The sequence below is a fragment of the Calcarisporiella thermophila genome (genome assembly GCF_041956535.1).
Source record: "Calcarisporiella thermophila strain CBS 279.70 unplaced genomic scaffold VTP21scaffold_1, whole genome shotgun sequence".
NCBI lineage: Eukaryota > Fungi > Calcarisporiellomycota > Calcarisporiellomycetes > Calcarisporiellales > Calcarisporiellaceae > Calcarisporiella > Calcarisporiella thermophila.
The window spans coordinates 522,238-544,005 of record NW_027192191.1 but is presented as its reverse complement, the minus strand read 5'-3'; the positions used below and the strand labels follow the sequence as shown (position 1 = coordinate 544,005).

Below are 21,768 nucleotides of genomic sequence, written 5' to 3'. Positions count from 1 at the left end.
GATAAAACTTTCAATCATTCGAAAAGAAAAAAATGGAATTAAATGTCCATTAGCTCAAATCCCACAAGAATATGTCCAAAAAAACACGTAAAAAGATTTCCCCCTTTAATCTAAATTGCTGCGCCATTTGTTGATTGATATTGCTTAATCGAGGCAGACAGCTTGGCTCATAGGATTCCCGAAGCAATGTACGCCTCCTATCGCTCTGCGATATATATACCTCGTAGATCGAACTTCATTTCTCGCCTATTCCTTGCAAAGCGTCCCATTTCTTCGCAACCTAAGACATGGATCTTGAGCGATGGATTTGCAGATTCGGAAAGACAATGCGTTGCGCTTGCAAAGGAACTGAATCTCCCATTCGAGATTAAACGTATATACTTGAGGAAATGTAAGAATTTCCGGACTTGTATATAGTCGTCATTTCGAGTAATTTTGTATTGATGATTTTCCAGCTCTGCAATGGTTGCCCTCCATATTCCAGAAATGGTTAATTGATGTGAGCTCTTCACTCAAAGGAAAGAAAATCAATGGTAGGTAAACATTTATCCTGCTGTTTCTTCGGGAGAATGCGTAGGCTCATCCTATCTTGGGTATCTGTGTGTAGAGAAGTTACCATGGTATCTTTATTCTCCACGCGGTGACACCCTTTCTCAGCCCTTCCCGCGTTATGTGCTAGCATCGGGGCGTGAGTCCGTTCCTGCGTGTTTGACTGCAACAAAGCTTAGTAGGGAAACCTTCTCTGTCTATTTACGCTTCCCCCCCTTACCCTTCCTATATTTTGGCGCGGTCATTCTACCCAGCTTTGAAGTATTTGGTCGGCTCATTAAATACGGCCCAATGGCGTCTCAAAGGAATCTCATTCGCACCGAGCTCCCCCTCTCCGTAGTTAATCCGCAGAGTCTCGCGGTTGCATCACAAGATGTCCACAAATCGGATTGGCTTGCTTTACCTACGCAGTTTCTCAAACGAGACCAGACTGCCCCCTTGGTAACCTTTTTGCTTGGTGGCCCTACGCGCGAATGCAATTACGACTCAAAGCAGATAGAAAGATTAAGTCGGGCTATCAATACACTGGTGGAGCAGCATAGTGCGCGTGTACTTGTAGTATATACCGATAGGACCCCGTCCAATGTTAGAGGGATAATCTCAAGGGGATTGTCAGAACTCGGAAGTCGAGACGCATCCAGGGTAAAAACATTGAGCGTTGATGCCAAAGATGGAGACCCCCGAGCTTATATGGCAGCCCTCGCGATTGCCGACCGCGTTGTAGTTTCTGCGGATTCCCCTTCAATGGTGTCCGATGCCGTTGCGGCAAAGAAGCCTGTGTATATAGCATATCAATCATCTTCAAAGGGTGCAAACGCGCTCTTTCACAAGCTGCTAAAAGAGAAAAAGCTCACGAGAAAATTTCGACCGGTATCAGATAGGGTGAAAGGGCAAGTAGAAACGAGCATTGGTGATGGAAAATATTTAGACGCCATGAGTTCGTTTGGAGAGCATGATGTGTGGGCATTTAAAGGTGATCCCGATGAGAAAGGAAGAAGTGGTGCTCAGGAGGGGTCTAGAAAGGCGGCAAGAGAGATCGAGAATATGTGGGAGACTCGATCCGGTACCGTGAGGCGGAGGAGATGAGAGGCTTAATGAAAGAGAACATTGGATTTTGTTGTAGATATATCAGAAAATTAACTTACTCCGCTGTGGTTCCCAAATAAAATAAAATAAAATAAAACAGTTACAGCCATTTCCCAGTCTCGATTGTATATTCGACAAAAAATATAAGGAAAAGGCAAGCTCAAAGGATAAAGTCATCGATAAACTAAAGGAGCGTGTTTTAGTTTTTTGCTCTATAGATTCTAAAAGGGGGGAAATGTTAAAAAGCAATAAATGGTATCTAATGCGAAGACAAACAACCCTTGTGAAATAATATTGACGCTCCTTTGTCCATCCAAAGAAAAAACACCAAAAATATTTTGAGGAGAACACTCAAGAAAATATTATAAGCATTAAAAATTTTTTTCCTAAAATCAAAATGTAAAAAATTCTATGCTTGGGGAGGAAAATAAAAATGCTATGCTTTTCCAACATTAGGCATTTTCACTCCTTGCGGCACAACCCCAAATCGATAATCAAGATCTAGGAGGGTGCGAATAGCATTCCTGGATCGCAAGGGGCCTAGATCCGAGTCTGCGCGCATCTCGGGCGAGATCACTTTCTCCACAGCCTCTGTCTTCAATGGGAGCCATTTCTGCAACAGCTCATACACCATCAACGTTGTGGCGAACTGCGGCGATGAGCGCAAGACGCGGGCAACTCCGCCTTTGAAGAAGGCGCGGAACCCTTCTTCTCTCATGATTTTTCGCGCCGCATCCGTAATGCCGCTGTAAGTGGTCTGACCTTTTCTTGCCTCCACTTGAAGACGTGTCTTGATAACATCAGCCGGAGTGGTCAAATAAGCAGCCGGCATACCCGCAATACCACCCGACAAAAGCAGCTCGCCAATGGAGAGCTTCTTGCCGTCGCGACCCTCGTGGAAGACATCGCGTTTAAGGTGTGCGTAGGCGGGGAAATAAATGGCTGAGAAGGGAATATCGCGCAAGAGACATGCACTTGCACCCTTATAGAGACCCACAATACCTAGATTTCGCACAATCCAGGTCGCCGAGCGCTTTGGCACACCCTCAATGTGTTTGGCCATTTCACCCTGAATCTGGAGGCGAATTTTTACTATTTCGAGAGGGTTCGTGAAAATCTAGTTTCGTGATGGAGCCGGTGAATATTTTGGGCCTGTTAAGAACTATATGCATTCATCCAACTTACCACTTGGCAACCACCAGCCGTACCACCAGCAATCACCTCGTAGCCCCACCAAATTTCACCGGTATCCTTGTTCTTCAGCTTGCCACGCACAAGGTCGTTTACCGTCAGTTTGATTGCTTTTTCTGGAGCAACACCCTTAATAAAAGAAAAAGCAATCAAACATTGAGTATCTCGAATCAGAATAAGCGAAATACGAATTGCCCGCTAAACGGATGAGAAGCATACCACAAGCTGCGGTCCAAGCCCACGATACAAACCCAGCAGCCCCTCATTCTTAACGACTTTCTTGAAACAGTCCCAGCTATTCTTGTACAAAATTTCTCCCACTACTTTTGACCGCTGGTTTTGCATGCGAGTCTTCACGAGATCGATCGGGTAAACGACGGTTGCGCCGACCGCACCGGCAATGGATCCGAGAGCAAAAGAATGTGCACTCTCAAGCAAATCCCACAGGAAACCTTTAGGCTCCTTTTTCGGCAGTTTCACTTCCTCGGCAACAACGCGTGGCCGCCACGCCGGATCGAGAAGCCGAGCAAAGTCTCGTAGGTTTAGTCTGGCGTCCTTCACATCATACCCCGCAAAATGGAAGATAACATCGGCCTCGAGAGGCGTGATCATAGAGAATCGAGTGGAACGAGCGGCTGCCTCCATAAATTCGCGCTTAGTGATTCGCCCGTCCCGGCTCGCTGTTATCGCCTCGCGTAAGATCCGCTCTATCTGGTCTAGCTGCCGAATCACATTATGGAAGGCGAGTACGTGCGCATAGCCTATTCCGTCGGGACACACCTGGGAGATAGTCGGCAGGCGCTCGATAACGTAGTCGGAAAGTTTGTGTCGAGCTACATCCGAAATAATCTGCTGGAAGGACTCAGGGGAGATGAACCCGGTGCCCTCGGGGTCGTGGCGTTTGAACTGTTGGCGAAGACGCTCCCCTTGCAGGCCCTTGAGAAGTTGTGAGAATTCCCCATAAGTCAGCGTACGGCTGTCTGCATCTTCGGCCTTCTTTCCTCCGCCAACAAACATCCGCATCCAATCACTGTTGAAGTCGATCGGTGCTGAGCCAGGAGCCAAAAATGATGAAAGGGCTTGCTTAAACTGTCCAAAGGTAATCTTGCCAGTATTCTGGGTGTCAAATAACCGGAATGCAATCTCGTATTCCACATCTGGTTTTGTCAATATCTGCTGCTCAAAATATGCGAAATCATCAGTGGAAACGAGCCCCCGATGGCTGCGATCGGCAAATCGGAATAGAAGTGCGAATTGCTCGTGTTGAATCTTGGGATCATCCCCAGCGATCGCAGCCACGAAATCATCCTGTGTCATAAAACGCTCGCCATCTCGCTCTACGGATCCATATTTTTGGAAAATGCGCTTATAGCGAGCCTTCGGATCTGTTAGCATTTCAAGAGCGGAACTTGCGGGGTAACTTTCGGATGACATTATCTATATTATGAAATCGGTGGAATTTTATAAGCCATAGATTAGAGGATAATAATTTAAAAATGCGGATGAAACTGCTCTGTGTTTCTTGAACAAAACGTCAAGCGCAAAGAATTTCATCGGAATTATTTACCCTGTGCTTTTATTAGTTCGGTCTAAACCAAGCTAATAGATGAAAAAAAAAAAAATCGATGAAAAAGATGAAAAAAGACGATGCGATGAGGAAGAGATGAAATGGAGCCTTCCGGTATTAATTGTTTATCTCTAGTACAAGGTACTTACACACTTGTTTATTTTCGCGGCAGCTATGTCAGTCAGTCAGGAACTGTGTTTTTGTTTTAACGTTTAACTTAACCCTTAAAACCTATCATATCATGTGATAGTATACAAAATGACTTGATTTTATTACATTTCTATTAGCAGCCTATTAAGTGTTTTGGAACAGAGTTGCTCCAAGATGTTCGAAAAAAATAATAATCCTAAAGTCTTAATTAACTCACTTCTTAGCGGAATAGAAAATGAAAGAATAACAATGATCTGATCCGGCCAAATTATAACAATATTTTATATTTTTTCGGCCATTCTTAGTCGAGGATCGATGAAAATTCAACTTTGACTAATATTGCATCAGCCGAAGCAAACATGATTAATTGTGTAGTATACTCATTGTTTACGAGTTTAATACATCGTTGAAGTTCAATCTTAATCTATTTGTTCAGCTAATTTGGAATTTCTTCTAACCGTCCCAGCTTTTATTCCATCAAACTCTAGTATTTTGTCACTAATACCATATCTTCATAGATTATACCTTAGTGACTATACACAAAAAGAAACTATAGAGATACTTCACTCAGGCGGTTTTCCAGCGTTTAATTTTCATATTATTTTTAAACATTATAAACCCACCCCCTTTTGTAAAAAGTATTGAGTTCCCGAGCGAAAGAGTGAATGCAGGGCGAAAGAGCCTTCAACTGCTGGAAAAGCTCTCGAATTATTTACTGCATGTAAGGATATAGCTCTTGCTAAGTCATTGTACTTGTAAGCCTGAGAGTACAGGGATACAATCATGTAAGTTTGGTTTTCGACATGCAACAAAGAAATTACTCGCCTCTGAATTTTGTCAAAGATTGCGAATTAGAAATATACCATTATAAGCTGGTCATTATGATTTTCAGGTGGAGGAAAGTCGGTAACAGTCAAATTTTTAGGATATCTGTTATATCATAGTTTTATTGCAATATTATAACGGCCACATGAACTGTTTCATGGGGTTGCGCTATCCTTGAATACTGCTCTATTTATCCTCTCCTTGACCATTTGAACATGATGTTGCTGCTAATCTGGCTACTCTGTTTCTACATTTTACACCTATATACATTTATATCCTCTCCCGATGCAATAGCTTGTGAACGCCACAATTAGGGCATGATTCATTCCCTTATGTTTAGAAGTTTTGAATGAATACATTTTTTTATTAGATAGATGAGGAAATATAATTAGGGCTTCACAAAAATAAGAGAGTAACAAGCATAGGTCTATCAGATAGTCGACATACTCGGCAACTAGATTTATTCCCTGGGCCAGATTATCGAGCTTCTATCGAAATGGGTTTGAAATGAAAACCATAGCAGGAATGCACACTCTTCGATTGATTGATATTGGATAAATAATGCTTGAAATAATACTTGAATATTCATCGCACTTCTAGGTTATTAATACGTTTGATGGAGGATTAGTGTTACTTTGAAAATTCCTAGTGTATCCCACGATTCTCCATCGCTGTATTGAATTAGAGGACTCAAATCGCTTAGAATTCGGGATGAATTACGGCACTCTATTGATTTGCTCAATGGGAATATACATGACACGGGTACACTCTATAGAATAATAAATCGGATATTACACAAGGTGGTCTGTTGCCTATAGCTCTACTCACGGGCATCGATCAGAGAAAAAGAAGATGGAGCTTAACCTTCTGCGAGGAGACATTGGCCACCGAGGGGCCCATCCACTAAGATTAGACGCAACCTCTGCTTTGAGAAGCTCGAGGACAACTTGGCTGAATCGGATGGGTGTGCTATGGGGGACGAGAACCAGTCGACCAATAGACGGCAGACGACATTTGTCTAAAGGTTAAGGCTCAGCCAACCTTAACTTCAGTCTCTCCCATGTTTTCTATGCGACGGGCGAGCTGGGAACGGTTTCAGCAGGACACAGCAATAAAAAAAGCCGGGTGAAGTGCTTCTATTTTTCCTCTCCAGAATCGGATTATGCACTATTGGCCACAGCAGCGCATGATAGCATCTATTTAATACACTGGAGGCTTCCGCACTAACCTGGCTAATACCTATAGATTCTCAGCCTTTCCTATCATCATCTACAAGATGGCTTCACAAACAGTTCTCACTCAAGAGACTAGCCCTGCTGACAACGTGGTGGCAAATCCAGAAAATACAACCTCAAGTGACTTCATCGTGGATCATGGTAGGTGGCCATTCTTAGGAATTAGATTGGTTTCAACTAATTTCATAGTAAACGTCTTACAGAATCCTTCTCTAGTTGTGATTTTCTAGTAAAGTCGGAATCTGCCCCTAAAATATTTAATTATTCATACGGTGCTTTCCAGCTGAGCCAAGATTACGTCGAGCGACCCATTCTTATGAGACAAATGGAAGAGACATTTGAGAGGAAACTACTTCCGGGTAGAAGCAGGACCCTAGTACTAAGTGGGCACGGCGGAATGGGCAAAACCCAACTGACGCTCCACTACTGTCATCGAAATCGCCATCAATACAAATATATATTTTGGCTAAGTATTGGCAGTTGGACATCTGCCCTTGATGGTTTCAATAGGCTAGCACACAAGCTTGGCTGCAACAGTTTGGAATTTTCCGAGGACAAGATCCGTTGGGTTTTCTCCTGGCTCAATGAAAGGAGGAAATGGCTTCTTCTTTTGGACGATCTCGATACTATCACGAGCAAGAAATTGTTCGAACTATTGCCATCTTGTGGTGGGAATATCATTGTGACCACTCGCGATGACAATTCTCCAGAAGAGGCAAGCACTATTCGCGTGGATAAGATGGAAGAATATGAGGCCATTGAACTCCTGCTTCAACCTTCGCTAATCAGAAACAATATTGCAATAATGAACGTCGCTCGTGAAATTGTTGATGAACTCGACCGAATACCCTTAGCGATCGCACTTGCACGAGCACATATTAATAAAAGCATCGTGTATTCATTTCAACAATACCTCAACAAAATCAGAGATAGCCCAGAACCTCCTCTCTTCTGTCAAGCTGGCGATAGGCCTATTAGATATGAGCGTATAGTTGCAAAGACGCTAAGGATTTCACTGGAGAGACTTAGGACACTTAATCCTTTGACCTTGCCCATCCTCGAAACTTCTGTTTTTCTAAAACCCGATGCAATTCCGCTACGACTCTTCGAAAAACAACATTCTGCTCTGGAATTCGATATATTTCATGAAACCTCCTTATTACAAAATGTAGAAGCTGGGTTGATGCCAAGACTTATTGAATCAGCTGCTTTTTCTTTGTCGCTATTCTCTGTCGTTTTCATCGGTTCTATCGGGGAAGAAAGCGAGAAAGAGAGGGGCACTCGAATAAAGACAATCACAGTACCTAGGGCCATTCAGAAGGCCATGTTTGAGCTAATGAAACATGAGAATAGGCTACGGGTGGCATGGAATATAGCTGAGGCACTCAATAATGAAGTTTCCTTCTCCAGTGCCGGCCATCTTCAAGCGATGATGAAAAATTATCTCCCCCATATTCACCAATACATCACTGTGCTCGAGACTCTAAGCCAAGCACCGATTATTTCTAAACAATTGGTCAGCCTTCTTATACACACAGTTTCCTATCAGATAAGCCATGGATTCTATTTTGGCTTGGAACATCTTGCACTCCTCACCTTGTATATCTCAGATTTGCTATATGGGGCGGAGCATCCGAATACTTCAATTTCTCTGATCAATTTGGCCATTGTATATCTCGAGCAAAGATACTATTACAAGGCAGAGCCGATCATTCAGCGATTGCTTGCTAGTCAGGAAGTTTCGCTAGGACATAACCACCCAAATATAGCAATCCTACTGAATTGTACAGCCATTATTTATAGCCAGACGGGTAGAAGTAATAAAGTCGAGGCGCTATTCAAACGGTCGCTAACAATTATAGGGAGGCACCTGGGTCAAACACAGCTGGATAAGGTTGCTCCTTTGAATAATCTCGCGGTATTCTATTGTTCCGAGGGGGAGTATGATAAGGCAATTCCTCTTTTAGAGCGAGGAGTGGATATTCTAGAGAAAACGCTTGGTCGCGAGCACTTGAGAACCGCCGTGTCGGTGGATAACTTGGCAGTCGTCTATTTCATCCGAGGTCACTACAGGACTGCAGAAACATTGTTCAAGATAGCTCTTGAAATCCGAGAGAAAATTTTGGGGTCCGACCACATTGATACGGTGGCTTCTTTGACTAATTTAGCGAAAGCGAACCGCTTCCAAGGAAAATATGACGAAGCTGATATGCTTTATGAACGCGTGCTTGTGATACAAGTGAGTGTGCTGGGGCGCTCGCATTCTGAAACATTCCGGACTCGCCAGGCTATTTCATACGAATATGATTCTACTTGGTGGAGAAGAATCGTACTCTATCCTTCCAATAAATAAAATGTAACAATACATTAAGGTGCTCATGTACAGTGTCTCTTTATCTGATGGATTTCTGAGAGAAGCAACGAGTATAAGAAAAATACTTTAACTCATCTTTCCATTTCTCAGCTCCCTTTCAAATATAAAGAGATGAAAAAGTCAATTGGCAATATCATATATATTTAATCAATATATAATAACCAATTGGTATAGACCTAGTGTGCGATTAACATCATTTTCAAGTTATTTAACATTTAATAATAATTCAGTGATAAATAAGCTTGCCAATATGAATATTGATTAATGTTATCTTCTAAGCCGAATATAACTTTTGCGCTCGAGAAAAATTAATTAGAGCCAATGGCAGAATAAGCGGTAGTAAATTGCTCAGTTGATTAGTGGCGTCTATCTCATCAATCCTACAATTTGCTCTCGCTGTGACTCTATCATTTACTTTTGAATTTTGATATAAGCATATTTTAAATTCTCAAGTCACCAGACCAAAAAAATGGCTTCCCTCCTCCTCCTTTTCACTCTGTAAAGTTAATAATTTTATCATATACGTAGAGCAAATAGAAAAAAAATACCTCTGGCGTTGCGTTAATTTTTTTAACAGTTTGATGCTTGAGCTACAAGGATCCCCCTTCAAACGGAGCACGAAATTTTCCAATGAACCGAAAGGACTATCCAAAAAAACTGAAATCTGTTTAGATATAGTACTCGCAGTATATAGTATAAACTTCAGACTATTCCGTATGCTGGATTGAGGCTTGGTACAATCTTATAGAGCAACTTCTTGCAGAACGTGAATTAATCTATTTGAGCACTCTATCTCTGATAGAAATATCATTTCGCTTTTTAATTTGCTTCGAGTTAGATCAAACTCAATAAAATAGAACCAAGCTTCTTACGAAAAGAATCAAAATAGCTCCTCTGATCATCAGTGTTTGGAATTAACTGATGATATTAAATTATATTTAAAGGGGTGAAGAGTTCATCAGAGTTTCGTCTCTTGCTTAGGTTACATCTCGTTATACAAAATACTTTAGCTCCGCTTTTTTAAGGTCGAAACAATAACCTCATTGTGTTTAACCTTAAAATTACTCGAATATCTCTATCCATATCTATATAACCTTCACTTGGTAGAGGCTCTAAATCTCCTTATCGCTCTCTCTAGTCTTCAGCGGATTATAACATAAGGCTATTTGCTGTGTGCACTAATTATCAATTTGAGGCTGAAAAGCTGTTGTTTACTGATTGACTGTATTTTTATTGGGGAATAAGGAGGAATTGATGGTATCTGTTTATCCAATCATTATCTGCTCCCCGGAAAAGTTGGCCAGATTCTATATGCTTCAAGGCGACTATGACAAAGCAGAAAGCCTATATAGAGGAATACTCGAGTCTCAAGAGAAGGCGGTAGGATATGAGCACCCGGATACTGTAGAATTTTTTTACTATTTAGCCGAATTTTATATCGAACGAGGTAGCTATGACAAAGCCGAGCCGTTATTGCTGAGGGCAATGGAAATCCAGGCGAATGCATTTGGCCATGATCACCCGAATACCCTTTATTCTTTAGACCAATTGGCAAAATTTTACGCTAGGCAAGGAAAGTATATTGAAGCGGAAAAGATGTATAAAAAAGCAATGATCATACAGGAGAAATTGTCAGGGAGTGATCACTTGTATATATTGTATTTACTGGATCGAATTGCTGGACTCTACTCGAAACAAGGTAAAAGGAACGAAGCAGGACAGCTGTACCGGAAGGGGCTAGAACTCATTGAAAAATACCTGGGGTTTGATTATTCAAAGTCGCCGATATATCTAAAAGAACAGGGAGAGATTATTGGAGAGGGAGATGACTATTGGAGGGCGGTGGATATTTTTCTAGGGGCCATGGCAATTCAGAATAAGTGTGTAGGGTGCGAACAACCAAATTTACTTGAATATCTAAGCATATTAGCTAAATTAAACGTTGAGCCTGATATATGTGCTGGGCAATGTCTTTGCGAACTACAGAAACAACAACGAAATGCTGGCAAGACAAGAAAACTCTACTATAAAACACGAGTGATCCGAGATAATGCTCTGGGAGCCAACCACCCCATGGCATCAAATGCCCTCGATGCACTAGCCTCAATATCACAATCTAATTACTGGTGGTGTAGGTGGTGGAGGTGGAGGAGAAGGTGATATCATACTCCATGGTTGTTGGATTACTGAGCAATGTATTTAATGTATATCTATTTTGATGCCCTTTGTATAGGAAATAAATGGTTAATTTGGTATTTCTGAAAAATGTCTAAATAATGATTTGATTAGCTAATTCAGTTCCAGCTAAATATTTAACTGAAAATACTTTATCTAGCCAACGCTGGAGAGTATAATGCATTTATCACTACAAAAACCACCCGGAAAAAACGTATAGAAGCATGGAGAACATTCGCGATTCCCTATAAATTTTTAGCAATTTCAATATAATTTGTAGACTCCTCTCCCATTATAAATTTCGTAAAAAGTAGGTGAAAGGAAAAAATTTTGAGGAATCGAAAACGTTCTCCATCTTTTCTACATGCTTTTATACGTTTTCTAGCAATTTTCACCGTGCGAGTTTTTTGTAGGGTATATTATAATATTGTTCTTAATATCCATATAGTATCTAATGCTCCTCGTCAATAGTGGCATTAAAGGCTATATACATATCTTTAATTGAACTAAGGAAATGAGAGAAGAGATTTGAATGATGATTAATTTTAAGGACGCCTAGAAAACTCCTGCATTTTTGGTATTTATAGTATCTTGTTGAATAAGTACGTTCCATTACGTAAAAACATAAATAGCTTATAGTTTAGTGTGAGATCTATTCGCATGCATCTTACATAACTGGCAATACATAATTGTTGAGATTTTTTAAAGAGAATTGTGCATAAGCATCTTTGATCTTTATATCTAGTTTCTATTTTAATAATAGACGTAGATCTAAAAGATAAAAACTAACTTTATTATTGTACAGCAAAATTACATCCTAGCATCATGTCCGAAAATCTTAAGCTTCTTGAAAAACTTTCGTATATCATTGATGAGAATCTGGGGTTCTTCCAGAGCAGCGAAATGTCCACCCTGTAATGGAAAGTTATGGAGTTACTTAAACTATATTGGAGTCTACAACATACATTGGACTGACCTTATTGTATGTATTGAACGCCCCATCTTGCACATTCAGATAATGTTCCGCCCACTCTTTTGGTGCCTATGAAATACGTGAATTAATTTTCAATGTAGCATATTACTTGGATGTGATATAGACGGATAGACGTACTATACCTTAATAATATCACCATCAAATAAAGCGCATCCAGTGGGCACCGTGGCATACTGTCGAAGAAGTTTAACGGTCTCGGGTTTCTGCATAAACTCGTAGTAAATTCTCATACTCGAGGCTATTGTGCAAGTGAGATAATAAATTGTGACAGTGGTCAGAAAATCCTCATCAGTGACGTTAAAGGCCTTGGAGGGGTCACCCCGAGTATCAGTCCATGTATGGTACTTCTCCAGGAGCCATGCTATATTATCCAGGTGTTGGCGTTAGCTGTGTTAATGCTCCTTGGCATGAATACACTTACCTAGTAGGCCAACTGGAGAGTCTGTCAATCCGTAGGCAAGCGATTGGGGCTTTGTACCTTGAATCTGCTGATAAGCTGTCTCCTTTTTCATAAACTCGTAGGTATCCCGGATGAATTTTTCGCTCTGCTTGTCGTAGATAGATGTTAAGCCAGCGAACCATAGAGCAGGCTTGATCGTTTTCCAGAGATTCCATCCCACTGGAGGAAAGCAATAGACACCATTAAGGTGCATAGCTTTGCAGTGTTGTGGGTATTTCAGAGAAATTACTCGGGAAATAATGCTGCCCCAGTCACCTCCCTGTACCGCGTACTTCTCATAGCCTAATTTGAGCATCAATGTATGAAGTGTCTCTGCCATAGCCGCTATGCCAAAACCTGGGCGCATGGGGGGAGAGGAGTAGCCATAGCCAGGCAAGGAAGGGACAATCACATCGAATACGGGCAAGTCATCGCTCTCGGGGTTGACTAGAGGGTCGATGACTTTGTTAAATTCCCAAAATGTTCCTGGCCAACCGTGAATTAAAAGTAAAGGGATAGCACGCTCAGGATGTTTGCGAGGTGGCTCATGAATGAAATGAAGATCAATATCATTAACTTCAAGTTTATAATGCGAAAACTGGTTAATTTTGTCCAGCGCTTTTTCCCAATTGAATTCGCGCCAACGAGAAATATATTCCTTTAGAGTTGCTAATTCAGTGCCATATTCCCAAGTAACCCCTTCAAGCTGATTAGGCAATATGGGGTCAGCAAGGCGTTCACGAAGACGCTCAATTGCACCAGGTGGAGTAGTAATGGTAAACAGTTGGGGTTGATTAGCCATGTCTTAAGAAGAGCATTCAGCAAGTAATATCGTTTCTAAAGAAGCGCACCTTTATTCACATGTCGGAGTCTTTTCATTTTCGAAACTAAGCCCCAAATGGCCAATTACTAACAGCGGCATGAATGAAACAGACAGTCGGTTCAGGCAATAAGGAACACTTGAAATTTCTTACTCCCAAATTATACGAGCTTAGAAATCAAAACGACATAAAATATGGACAAAAGCTAAGAAATATTTATATACTGTGAACTCATGAGATAATGAGAAAGTCCTAGATTCTGTGTTTGTAAAACTTGAAACGCTGCTACTTTTCTTCTAAGTAGGCTATATTTCAATTAATAGCTAACCTCGATTGAATAGGATAAAACTGAACTCTTTTGACATGAAATTAGACTGGAGCAGTAGACAACGAAAATGATTTAAAAATAGGCAAATTTTAATCGTTAGAGGTACTCTAAGGAAATTTATGCTGTCGATGAAACAAGGCCCTTAAATATAAACTGATCCAGAAGAATAGATAACATTAATATAGTCTTCCTCGGTATGCTGTTTATATTCCTAGAGTTATCTACGACACTATCAGGTTTAGTCATAATTCACCACACCATATACTACACAGAGCTTTGAAAATAAAATGAATCTGACAATAACGGAGAGTAAACTTGGGTTTTAAAATTGAGTTTTAATTCGTTGGTCATTCATATTAAATTATGAAAAGGATAATGGCATCTCAAGTTGAAGGGCCAAGCAATATATCTATTTCAAGGAAGAGATATACTCTTCGAGAAATAAAATGTAAGTCAGTCGTTAAAAAATCAAGTCAAACTACTAAAATACAGTCGAACTCCTAATAATAAATTCAGTGACTGTACGTCGTTAGAAATGAGTAAATTTTGCTGCATTTCCAGGAAAATTCTTAACATTTCTTAGTATAAATTAAGGAAGATATTTATAAGCTATCCATTATATTAAACGATAACTTCAATTGAGCAGATAAGATATCACCCCAGAGTAAACAAAGTTAATATGGATTCACAAAAGTGTCCCGATGTTCAATATGAAGTACAACAGGAAATCACATATTCATCCAATAATTCCTCTAAAACTAGAGTCCTACAAGGACAGCAAGCGCTTGCATCAAAAGAGATTCATAATAACTCCAATATACGCGCACTATATCCGGAAACAAGCGGATCTACAGTCCATATCGAAAATAATATACCGGAAACGCGCACATTTCGTTATTTTGCACTTATTTTCACCAAGTCTTTTTGTCATTGCTTGATTACATATGTCATTACGCTATGACATGGATATGGTGGTTGCTTGTGGTTGCAGCTTTAGTATTAGGCATTCGATATACAATGGCGAGCGGATATCTTGCTGTGTTCTTCTTGATGTGTTCCTTGGGTGCTACTTTAGTGTGTTTTATCCTTGGAGGGTGCGAGAAAAAGGATCAATTGCCCTGGTTATGGGCGGTGGGGCTGTTAGTAGGATGTTTTTTTCCTTTGATTATTCTAGTGGGCATTATTTATGCCAGTATTTTTGCGCTGCCGCCCCAACCTCGTCGACGGATCACCAGAATTTATTCCATATCGTAAGTATCTCTCTTCGATCAAGCTAGACGACCTAGGAATCTAAATTTTCACGTTTTTCTAATTCTTTCTATTAGTAATAATCACAAACCTTTTGATATGAAAGTATTAACTAGTTTACTGAGGATCTGTTTACTCACCAGTCCTTTGTTTGTTATTTTTCAATCAAATTGATGTTTGTAGTCGGAACCAGTCTTACCATGCCGTACACCACGCGTGCCGACTACGAAAGTGCTACCTCAATTCTTTTCCTTGTCGTCGCTATAATCTTCTTTATTCCGCTTATTCGTCTCTCTCCTTTTAGTAAACATTCGCCACAACGAATACTGTTTTTGCACAACTATGAGTCATTCTCTGGAGACTCAGGAGTATTCACTCTATCCAAAGGACCATTGAAACAAACCATTGAAAATGCAATTAGGACTGATGGGGATATCTCGACCTTGAAATGTATTGGCGATCAATTTGAAAATTGTTCATTCTCTGTGTCACCTTTTGGCTTTTCGAACAAAAGTACTACAACGTCTCCTTCAGTCGTAATATCGCCAATGACCAACTATAAAAGGATGAATTCAACAATATATGGCTTTCAGATCGCACTCAATGGGACCGCACATTGTCGTCTCGAAATCAGGGACAATGATGATGAGATATCTATTTTCTGGGTACAAGGCATAGATCTAGACTATTGGGTAAATTCAGGCAGACCTAAACTGGTGACGAGCAGCTTCGAAACGATAACGTGTCAACGGAGTTTCAGATTTCCTTAGAGCGCGCTGGTCAGTTTTCAAACGCGCCAAACGTTGTTCCAATGCAGGCGAGTGATATAGATAAAATCCATTTCAGGATTCCAGCGCAAGGCCCTCTTGGTGGTTTTGTCATTTCTATTCCTCAATTAGCGAGCTAAATAGAATGAACCGTGCATCAGCAGTGGAGAGTTTTTTAGCTAATATAGGCGAGGATTCTCTAACTATTCCCGGGCATTTATATTATTTAGCTGTCACATCTCTTGTTAGCTTCTGACACGCTATGGAACACAGTTTTTACTCACTATTTTAGTTCAAATAAAAGTTTGAATAGAGAAACAGAAAAATCGAGTTCTAGGGATAATCATAACGACTTAAAATTTACACTTTGGGGAAAAACTTGTTGGATTCAACAGTATAAACGCGAATTTGGAATATACCAAAATGTCATGATAAGAAGCAGCAGCAACCGTTTTATAGATAAGAGAGGGCAAAAGCCGGATCGACTGATGATTTTTCAGGGGCATATATGCAACTCAGGTTATTTGTTAATTTTGTTACTCCTCCGTATAGCGCTGGGGTGTTTTTGCAGAAGCTAGATGCAATGCAAGGAAAGTGTTATTCATGCGTCTCAGAAAAAACGGAAGAAAGGGTTTTGGACGAGAACAATCGGTCTGTTTCTTATTGCATTGTAAACTCCTTCGAACCTGACCAAGTGTCTTGCTCCAATTTCATTCATTACGTGCGAAACCTTTGGTTTCATTCCTTTCTTCACTCAAGCGTATTTATCTCATTTAACTAGCATCAGATTTTTACGGTTGCCATAAACTCAGTTTATATATATGGCACTAGTTTTTCCTTAAAGTCCCCGTGTTCTTAGCGAACTCTCCCTCCTCATACGTTGACAGGTTTGCGTTTTGGCGACTAGCTTTTTTTTATTGCCCCATACCGGCACAGTACTAGCCACCAAGTTTCACAGTTTAGCTAAGGGGTAGGAGCGGCCAAATTAAATACCTTGGTGAGAAAGGGATATTTATTTTCCGCTCTCTATAACCCTTTTCTCTTTCCACTGGTCTGAAAAAGAGCTCGACGAAAATGAAAAGTTCAGAGGAGGGTTACGAAGCGTTGAACCCGCTGGTCAAAAATTTTGACGAACTCACAACAGAGGTAGAGAAAGTTACTGGACAAGTAGACGAATACTTACGTCAAATACAACAAGGAAACGACCGACCTAAAGCGTCACCTTCACTCGATTCTGAAGAGGGCGAAGACAGCGAAGATGACGTGAGTACAGAACTTGCCCTGGTATCTCGCTCATCATCCACCAGGTCCTCCTTCTCCTCAATATCCACGCTCTCGGACTCGGAGGATGGAGAAACAGTTGTGGGGAATGGGTTATGGTATGGAGTCTACCTTCGTAACATCACTGACCTCCACCTACTAATGGTCCAGAACTTCGGCTCTGACTACGCTACCCTTACTTCATTCACTCCAAAGGATCATCCAAAAATAAGTGTTCACATATCCATAAAAGGCCCAGTGAGCCGTCGTCTGCTACTTATTGAAGAGCCCACGGATAACGCAGTTATCTTTGACAAAGACAAGCTGCCCACCAACGCCTCAGTAGCACACCACCCTTTGCTGCACCAACTCTTTACCACATATCTCTCGCCGTGCTTCTTCTTCCTCCAGCCTGCTAATCGCGATGAGTTAATGGAACTCTTCTTTGCTAAGGAACTGGAGCCTGCGTTCCTATTTTCGGCTGTTGCATGGGCTGCCCTCCATATATACCAGTGTCATAAGGATCCACCCTATGCCGACTTGCTACCAGGACTAGCTAACTCTGCATACTTAGAGGCTCAGCGACATTTACAGGAAGTATTTGATGAGCCTTCTGAACAACTTGTGGTCGCATCCTTCAATCTTGGGATGTACCATCTATTAAATTCACGGCCAGACGAATTTTATGTTCAGTTAGGGCATGCAATTGCAATGGCAAGGCTACTGGGGATATACATCGAAGATTTGAACGAACCCGATCCTATAAGAGCAGAGACAAAACGCCGTATTTGGTAAGATCAAACGATCATGTCGGATTACATCCTATAAATCTAATCCTTTACAATCACGATTTCAGGTGGGCTCTTTATACTCATGATAGTGGGCTTGCTGTTTATTCGAGGAAAACGCAGACGTTGCTCTTTCCACAGGCATCTAAAGTAGTACGACCTAAGTGTCTTCCAGGAGAAGGTCAGGCTATAGGGTACTGCTTGGTAAGCATTGAATTTGTATCAAATACATTCACGCCCTTTAAATTTATATTTTAAATTGAACGTGATGCATCCAGGACTATGTAATCAAGGAAGCGGAATTGCTTACTTGCCTCAAGAAATTACCGGAAATAGACTGGGATACATCGGATGAAGCAGTTTTACAGACATTATTATGCATCTCTGAAGATCTGCGTCCATACATTCGTTCGCTGGATATAGAGTTGCCGGTATTTGGTGAAGATACGAAATTTTTCAAGGCGCGGCTAGCTGAAATGACATGGGTGGATCTCGCTTATCCACCGCATTTCTGGAGTACATGGGGCCAAGTAAGTTAATTCCTCACATTTACCAAGAGACATTTCCTCCCTCATATGATGAATCGCATTCACTTTCAATCATCCTCTCCGCTCCTAGATATGGTATCGTTTTCTTGAACCTGACAGATCTCTAATGAAGCCTCCTCCTCCTAATCGCATGGATACTCCTAAAATGAAAGCACTACGTTCTCTCGCATTAAATGAATGTTCCAGAGCAGCCTCCTGGATCACCCTCCTTCTTGAAGAAACTGCCCGACGTCATGACTGGTGCCATACTCTACCGATAAGTGCGACGCAAGCATCCTGTCGCATGCATAAATATGTCGCCAAGCACCACCCAGATCAGCTGACGCGACGAAGTTCAATTCACTATTTAGCAGTTACGTCTCGGATTGTGCAAAACAAGCCAGTTTGTCAATGGAAGCATGCTAGACGTCTCCGGCAATGGCTAAAAACTACAATCTTGGAATTGGTGAAAAGTTGCGACTAGGAAATAACAGTTAGTTTACGGGTTAATTGCTTTTTATTAATATGTTTAAGCTATGATATTCTTGAGGTCTCTAATAGGTTTTTATTGCGGCTCATCATTTTCAATCTTCTGTTGTAATATATATTTATTCGTACTTTGCCTCTTCTGCAGGGACGAAGGTCATTCCCTTCTCTTTGGTTCGATGTGGACTGCATACTGGGATAAGCTTGTTAGTTAATAGCAACTATAACTTACGTGCTTGCTTAGTCCTCAATGTGATGTTGAAGTTGTCAATGGATATATTAATTGTAGATGTATTAACTGATGTATAAAGAAATTCGTGAAATCCAAAGAGATGAAGAGCATGTATATATATATGTATATATATGTATATATATTCTCTAAAAGGGATGTCTATCATCCATATTAAATAAATCAATCGCCATCCTAGAAAACTTTGTGGTCTTATTACGCTGTGCTGCTCGGAACGAATCAGACATTTTATATAAATGATAGGGGCGAAAACAATGTAGACCTTAATTAAGGTTAACAATTACTTCCAGATAAACTTTAGTTGAATCACTCGATGCTTTACCCAATCCTATTGGCACATAGGGGTTGCCAGCGGCCCTAATACTGTGTCTAAACCATTTAGTTTAGATTAGGAGAACAGATAAGTAATTTTTTAATGTAGTAGCACTACGCGAAATTGTCGTTATTGCTAGGATGCACTTACTTGTGTTGCAGTATCCTATGCTTATCAATTGTTTAAAGCCATATACTGGCCTTGAAAGGCTGGTATAAACTTCGGTAACGTGTTGATAGCCTGAATTTTCTGCAATTTGGTTTCCCCGCAGCTAATTTGGAGGAATAAATCACACTCCAATTCAATTACTGCTGACAAGTTTGTTTTTTTATTTGAAGATTACCACATTCATGGCACAATGAGTGCACAATCATTCTCAACCCATGGAGTTCATGCTGAAACAGGTGGAATAGTGATACCTTGAAATACCCATATACACGATTCTGCTATTTATATTGGTATGGTTTTTCGCACAATTGAATGATTGCGGGCAATTACACTTAATTAGTTTCTAATACTATTAGCTACTAGTCCTATTTCCAGCCCTTCTACTAGTCCGCCTACTAGTCCACCCAAAGGTTTTTCGCTTCCTGATCTCAATTTGAAAGTTCATGATCCTTTCTTTGGAGTTCCTTCTCAGAACAAGAGCTTTATAGACCGTCCTAGCATATTTAGGCAAATAACAATTGCTCTCAATACAAAAACCTCTTTTGGCGAATGTAAAGTTGTGGCGCTCTTCGGACTTGGTGGTATCGGGAAGACTCAGATAATGTTACGATATTGCTATGCTAATCGCCAAAAATATGGCTACATTTTTTGGCTCAGTGCAGAAAACTGGGCCACAACAGTTGATGAATTTCGGAACCTGGCCATTAATCTTGGATACGATGAGGCCGTTGCGAAGGAAAACGGTGCGGAAGAAAAGGCAATCTTTTATGTCCGCTCTTCACTCGAAGCAAGATCGAATTGGCTGCTCCTATTAGATAATGTGGACGAAACTACTCTAAAAAATATCTTTAATTGTCTACCACGTTATGGGGGTGATATTCTACTGACCACTCGTGAACCTATACCTCTGATAAGAGCAAATATCATTCGGATAGAGAAACTAAATGAAGAGGAGGCACTTTCTCTCTTGTTCCACCCAGATCCTATAAATTCGATTAATCGAAACGAAACAAGGTTTCGTAATGCCTGCAAAATTGTCAATGAGCTCGATTACATGCCACTTGCAATCGTGCTTGCACGAGCATTTATAAGCAATTCCGGGTTTTCTTTCCTGGATTACCTTGCCGCATTGCAAAAACATCGCGGTATCTTGTTTTCGTTTTACAATGCAGATGATGTATATGAACATACTCTTGCTACCGTATGGAATATATCTTTTGAACGCATCCGCGTTCAAGATCCGGCAACTGTCCAAATCCTTGAAATATGTGTATTTCTGCAAGCTAACTCTATTCCTACGTGCCTATTTGAAAAACAATATTCTGTGCTTGGATTAAATCTCACTTTACACCCCTCCCCACTAAATGATTTGATAAGTGAAGGGCCCCTAAGAGCTGTCAAATCCGCTATTGCCAAATTGAATTCGTATTTGTTTGTGACACTAACTTATTCTGAAAACGAAGATAACGAGGAAAGCTTTCCAACTAATGTAGTTTCAATACCACGCCTTGTTCATAAGGTTGTATACAATGCAATGAGTGAAGAGAAGAAGTACCGCTGGACCGATAGAATTGCTGATGCACTAAATCGTGAAACAGAATATGACGATGAATATGCTGTTCGCACCAGAGAGATTATGAAAACCTACCTTCCACACTTTCGTCATTTTGTCTCAGCATTAGCGATTCACAAGCAATCAGAGGACCTGGAATCCATGTTGTCCAGAATAATTCCTTATATAATTCGCAACCGAATATATCCAGGAACGGAGCTTCTTGCACAGTATTCCTTAAAGATTTCGGAAGCAATTTATGGCTCAGACAGCCCTGATACTGCGACCTCGATCAATAATCTGGTTCTATTCCTCACAAGGCAAGTATGCTACGGCAGAGCCGTTGTACCAAAGAGCACTGGGAATAAGTGAAAATGCTCAGGGTCCTGACCATCCAGATACTGCCAAGTATTTGAGCGGTTTGGCCAGGGTGTTTTTTGAACAATACAATTATAGTGCAGCAGAACGATACTTTCACCGGCCCTTAACAATGTGTAGAGAGAAGTTAGGAATACAACATTCAGCAACAGCAAAATCGCTGAATGACCTGGCACTTCTCTATCAATACCAATGCAATTACTCTGAAGCGGAAATCCTGCACAGAGAGGCGCTAACTATTCGGAAGAACTTGTTTGGAATTCAACACCCGTAAACGGCATTATCCTTTAATTATTT

At 40.8% G+C, this 21,768-nt stretch overlaps 5 protein-coding genes across 5 annotated transcripts; 3 read left to right on the top strand and 2 right to left on the bottom strand.

The window, feature by feature from the left end:
• Positions 1-186: 186 nt before the first annotated feature.
• Positions 187-1,635, top strand: VTP21DRAFT_243 (uncharacterized protein; the record flags this gene model as incomplete). Its single annotated transcript, XM_069392622.1, has 3 exons — positions 187-391; positions 456-533; positions 608-1,635. The coding sequence occupies 3 exons, from the start codon at positions 187-189 to the stop codon at positions 1,633-1,635; spliced, it is 1,311 nt and encodes a 436-aa protein (XP_069256622.1).
• A 436-nt stretch (positions 1,636-2,071) lies between these two features.
• On the bottom strand, positions 2,072-4,260 carry VTP21DRAFT_242 (uncharacterized protein; the record flags this gene model as incomplete). The annotated part of the gene is made up of 3 exons (XM_069392611.1): positions 2,072-2,752; positions 2,821-2,955; positions 3,046-4,260. 3 exons carry the CDS (start codon positions 4,258-4,260, stop codon positions 2,072-2,074), a joined length of 2,031 nt encoding a protein of 676 aa, XP_069256621.1.
• Positions 4,261-6,644: 2,384 nt separating this feature from the next.
• On the top strand, positions 6,645-8,956 carry VTP21DRAFT_241 (uncharacterized protein; the record flags this gene model as incomplete). Its single annotated transcript, XM_069392600.1, has 2 exons — positions 6,645-6,744; positions 6,807-8,956. 2 exons carry the CDS (start codon positions 6,645-6,647, stop codon positions 8,954-8,956), a joined length of 2,250 nt encoding a protein of 749 aa, XP_069256620.1.
• A 3,006-nt stretch (positions 8,957-11,962) lies between these two features.
• On the bottom strand, positions 11,963-13,387 carry VTP21DRAFT_240 (uncharacterized protein; the record flags this gene model as incomplete). Its single annotated transcript, XM_069392589.1, has 4 exons — positions 11,963-12,064; positions 12,129-12,194; positions 12,269-12,507; positions 12,568-13,387. 4 exons carry the CDS (start codon positions 13,385-13,387, stop codon positions 11,963-11,965), a joined length of 1,227 nt encoding a protein of 408 aa, XP_069256619.1.
• Positions 13,388-16,823: 3,436 nt separating this feature from the next.
• On the top strand, positions 16,824-21,465 carry VTP21DRAFT_239 (uncharacterized protein; the record flags this gene model as incomplete). The annotated part of the gene is made up of 5 exons (XM_069392577.1): positions 16,824-17,800; positions 17,866-18,001; positions 18,076-18,327; positions 18,416-18,677; positions 19,898-21,465. 5 exons carry the CDS (start codon positions 16,824-16,826, stop codon positions 21,463-21,465), a joined length of 3,195 nt encoding a protein of 1,064 aa, XP_069256618.1.
• Between the last annotated feature and the right edge of the window lie 303 nt (positions 21,466-21,768).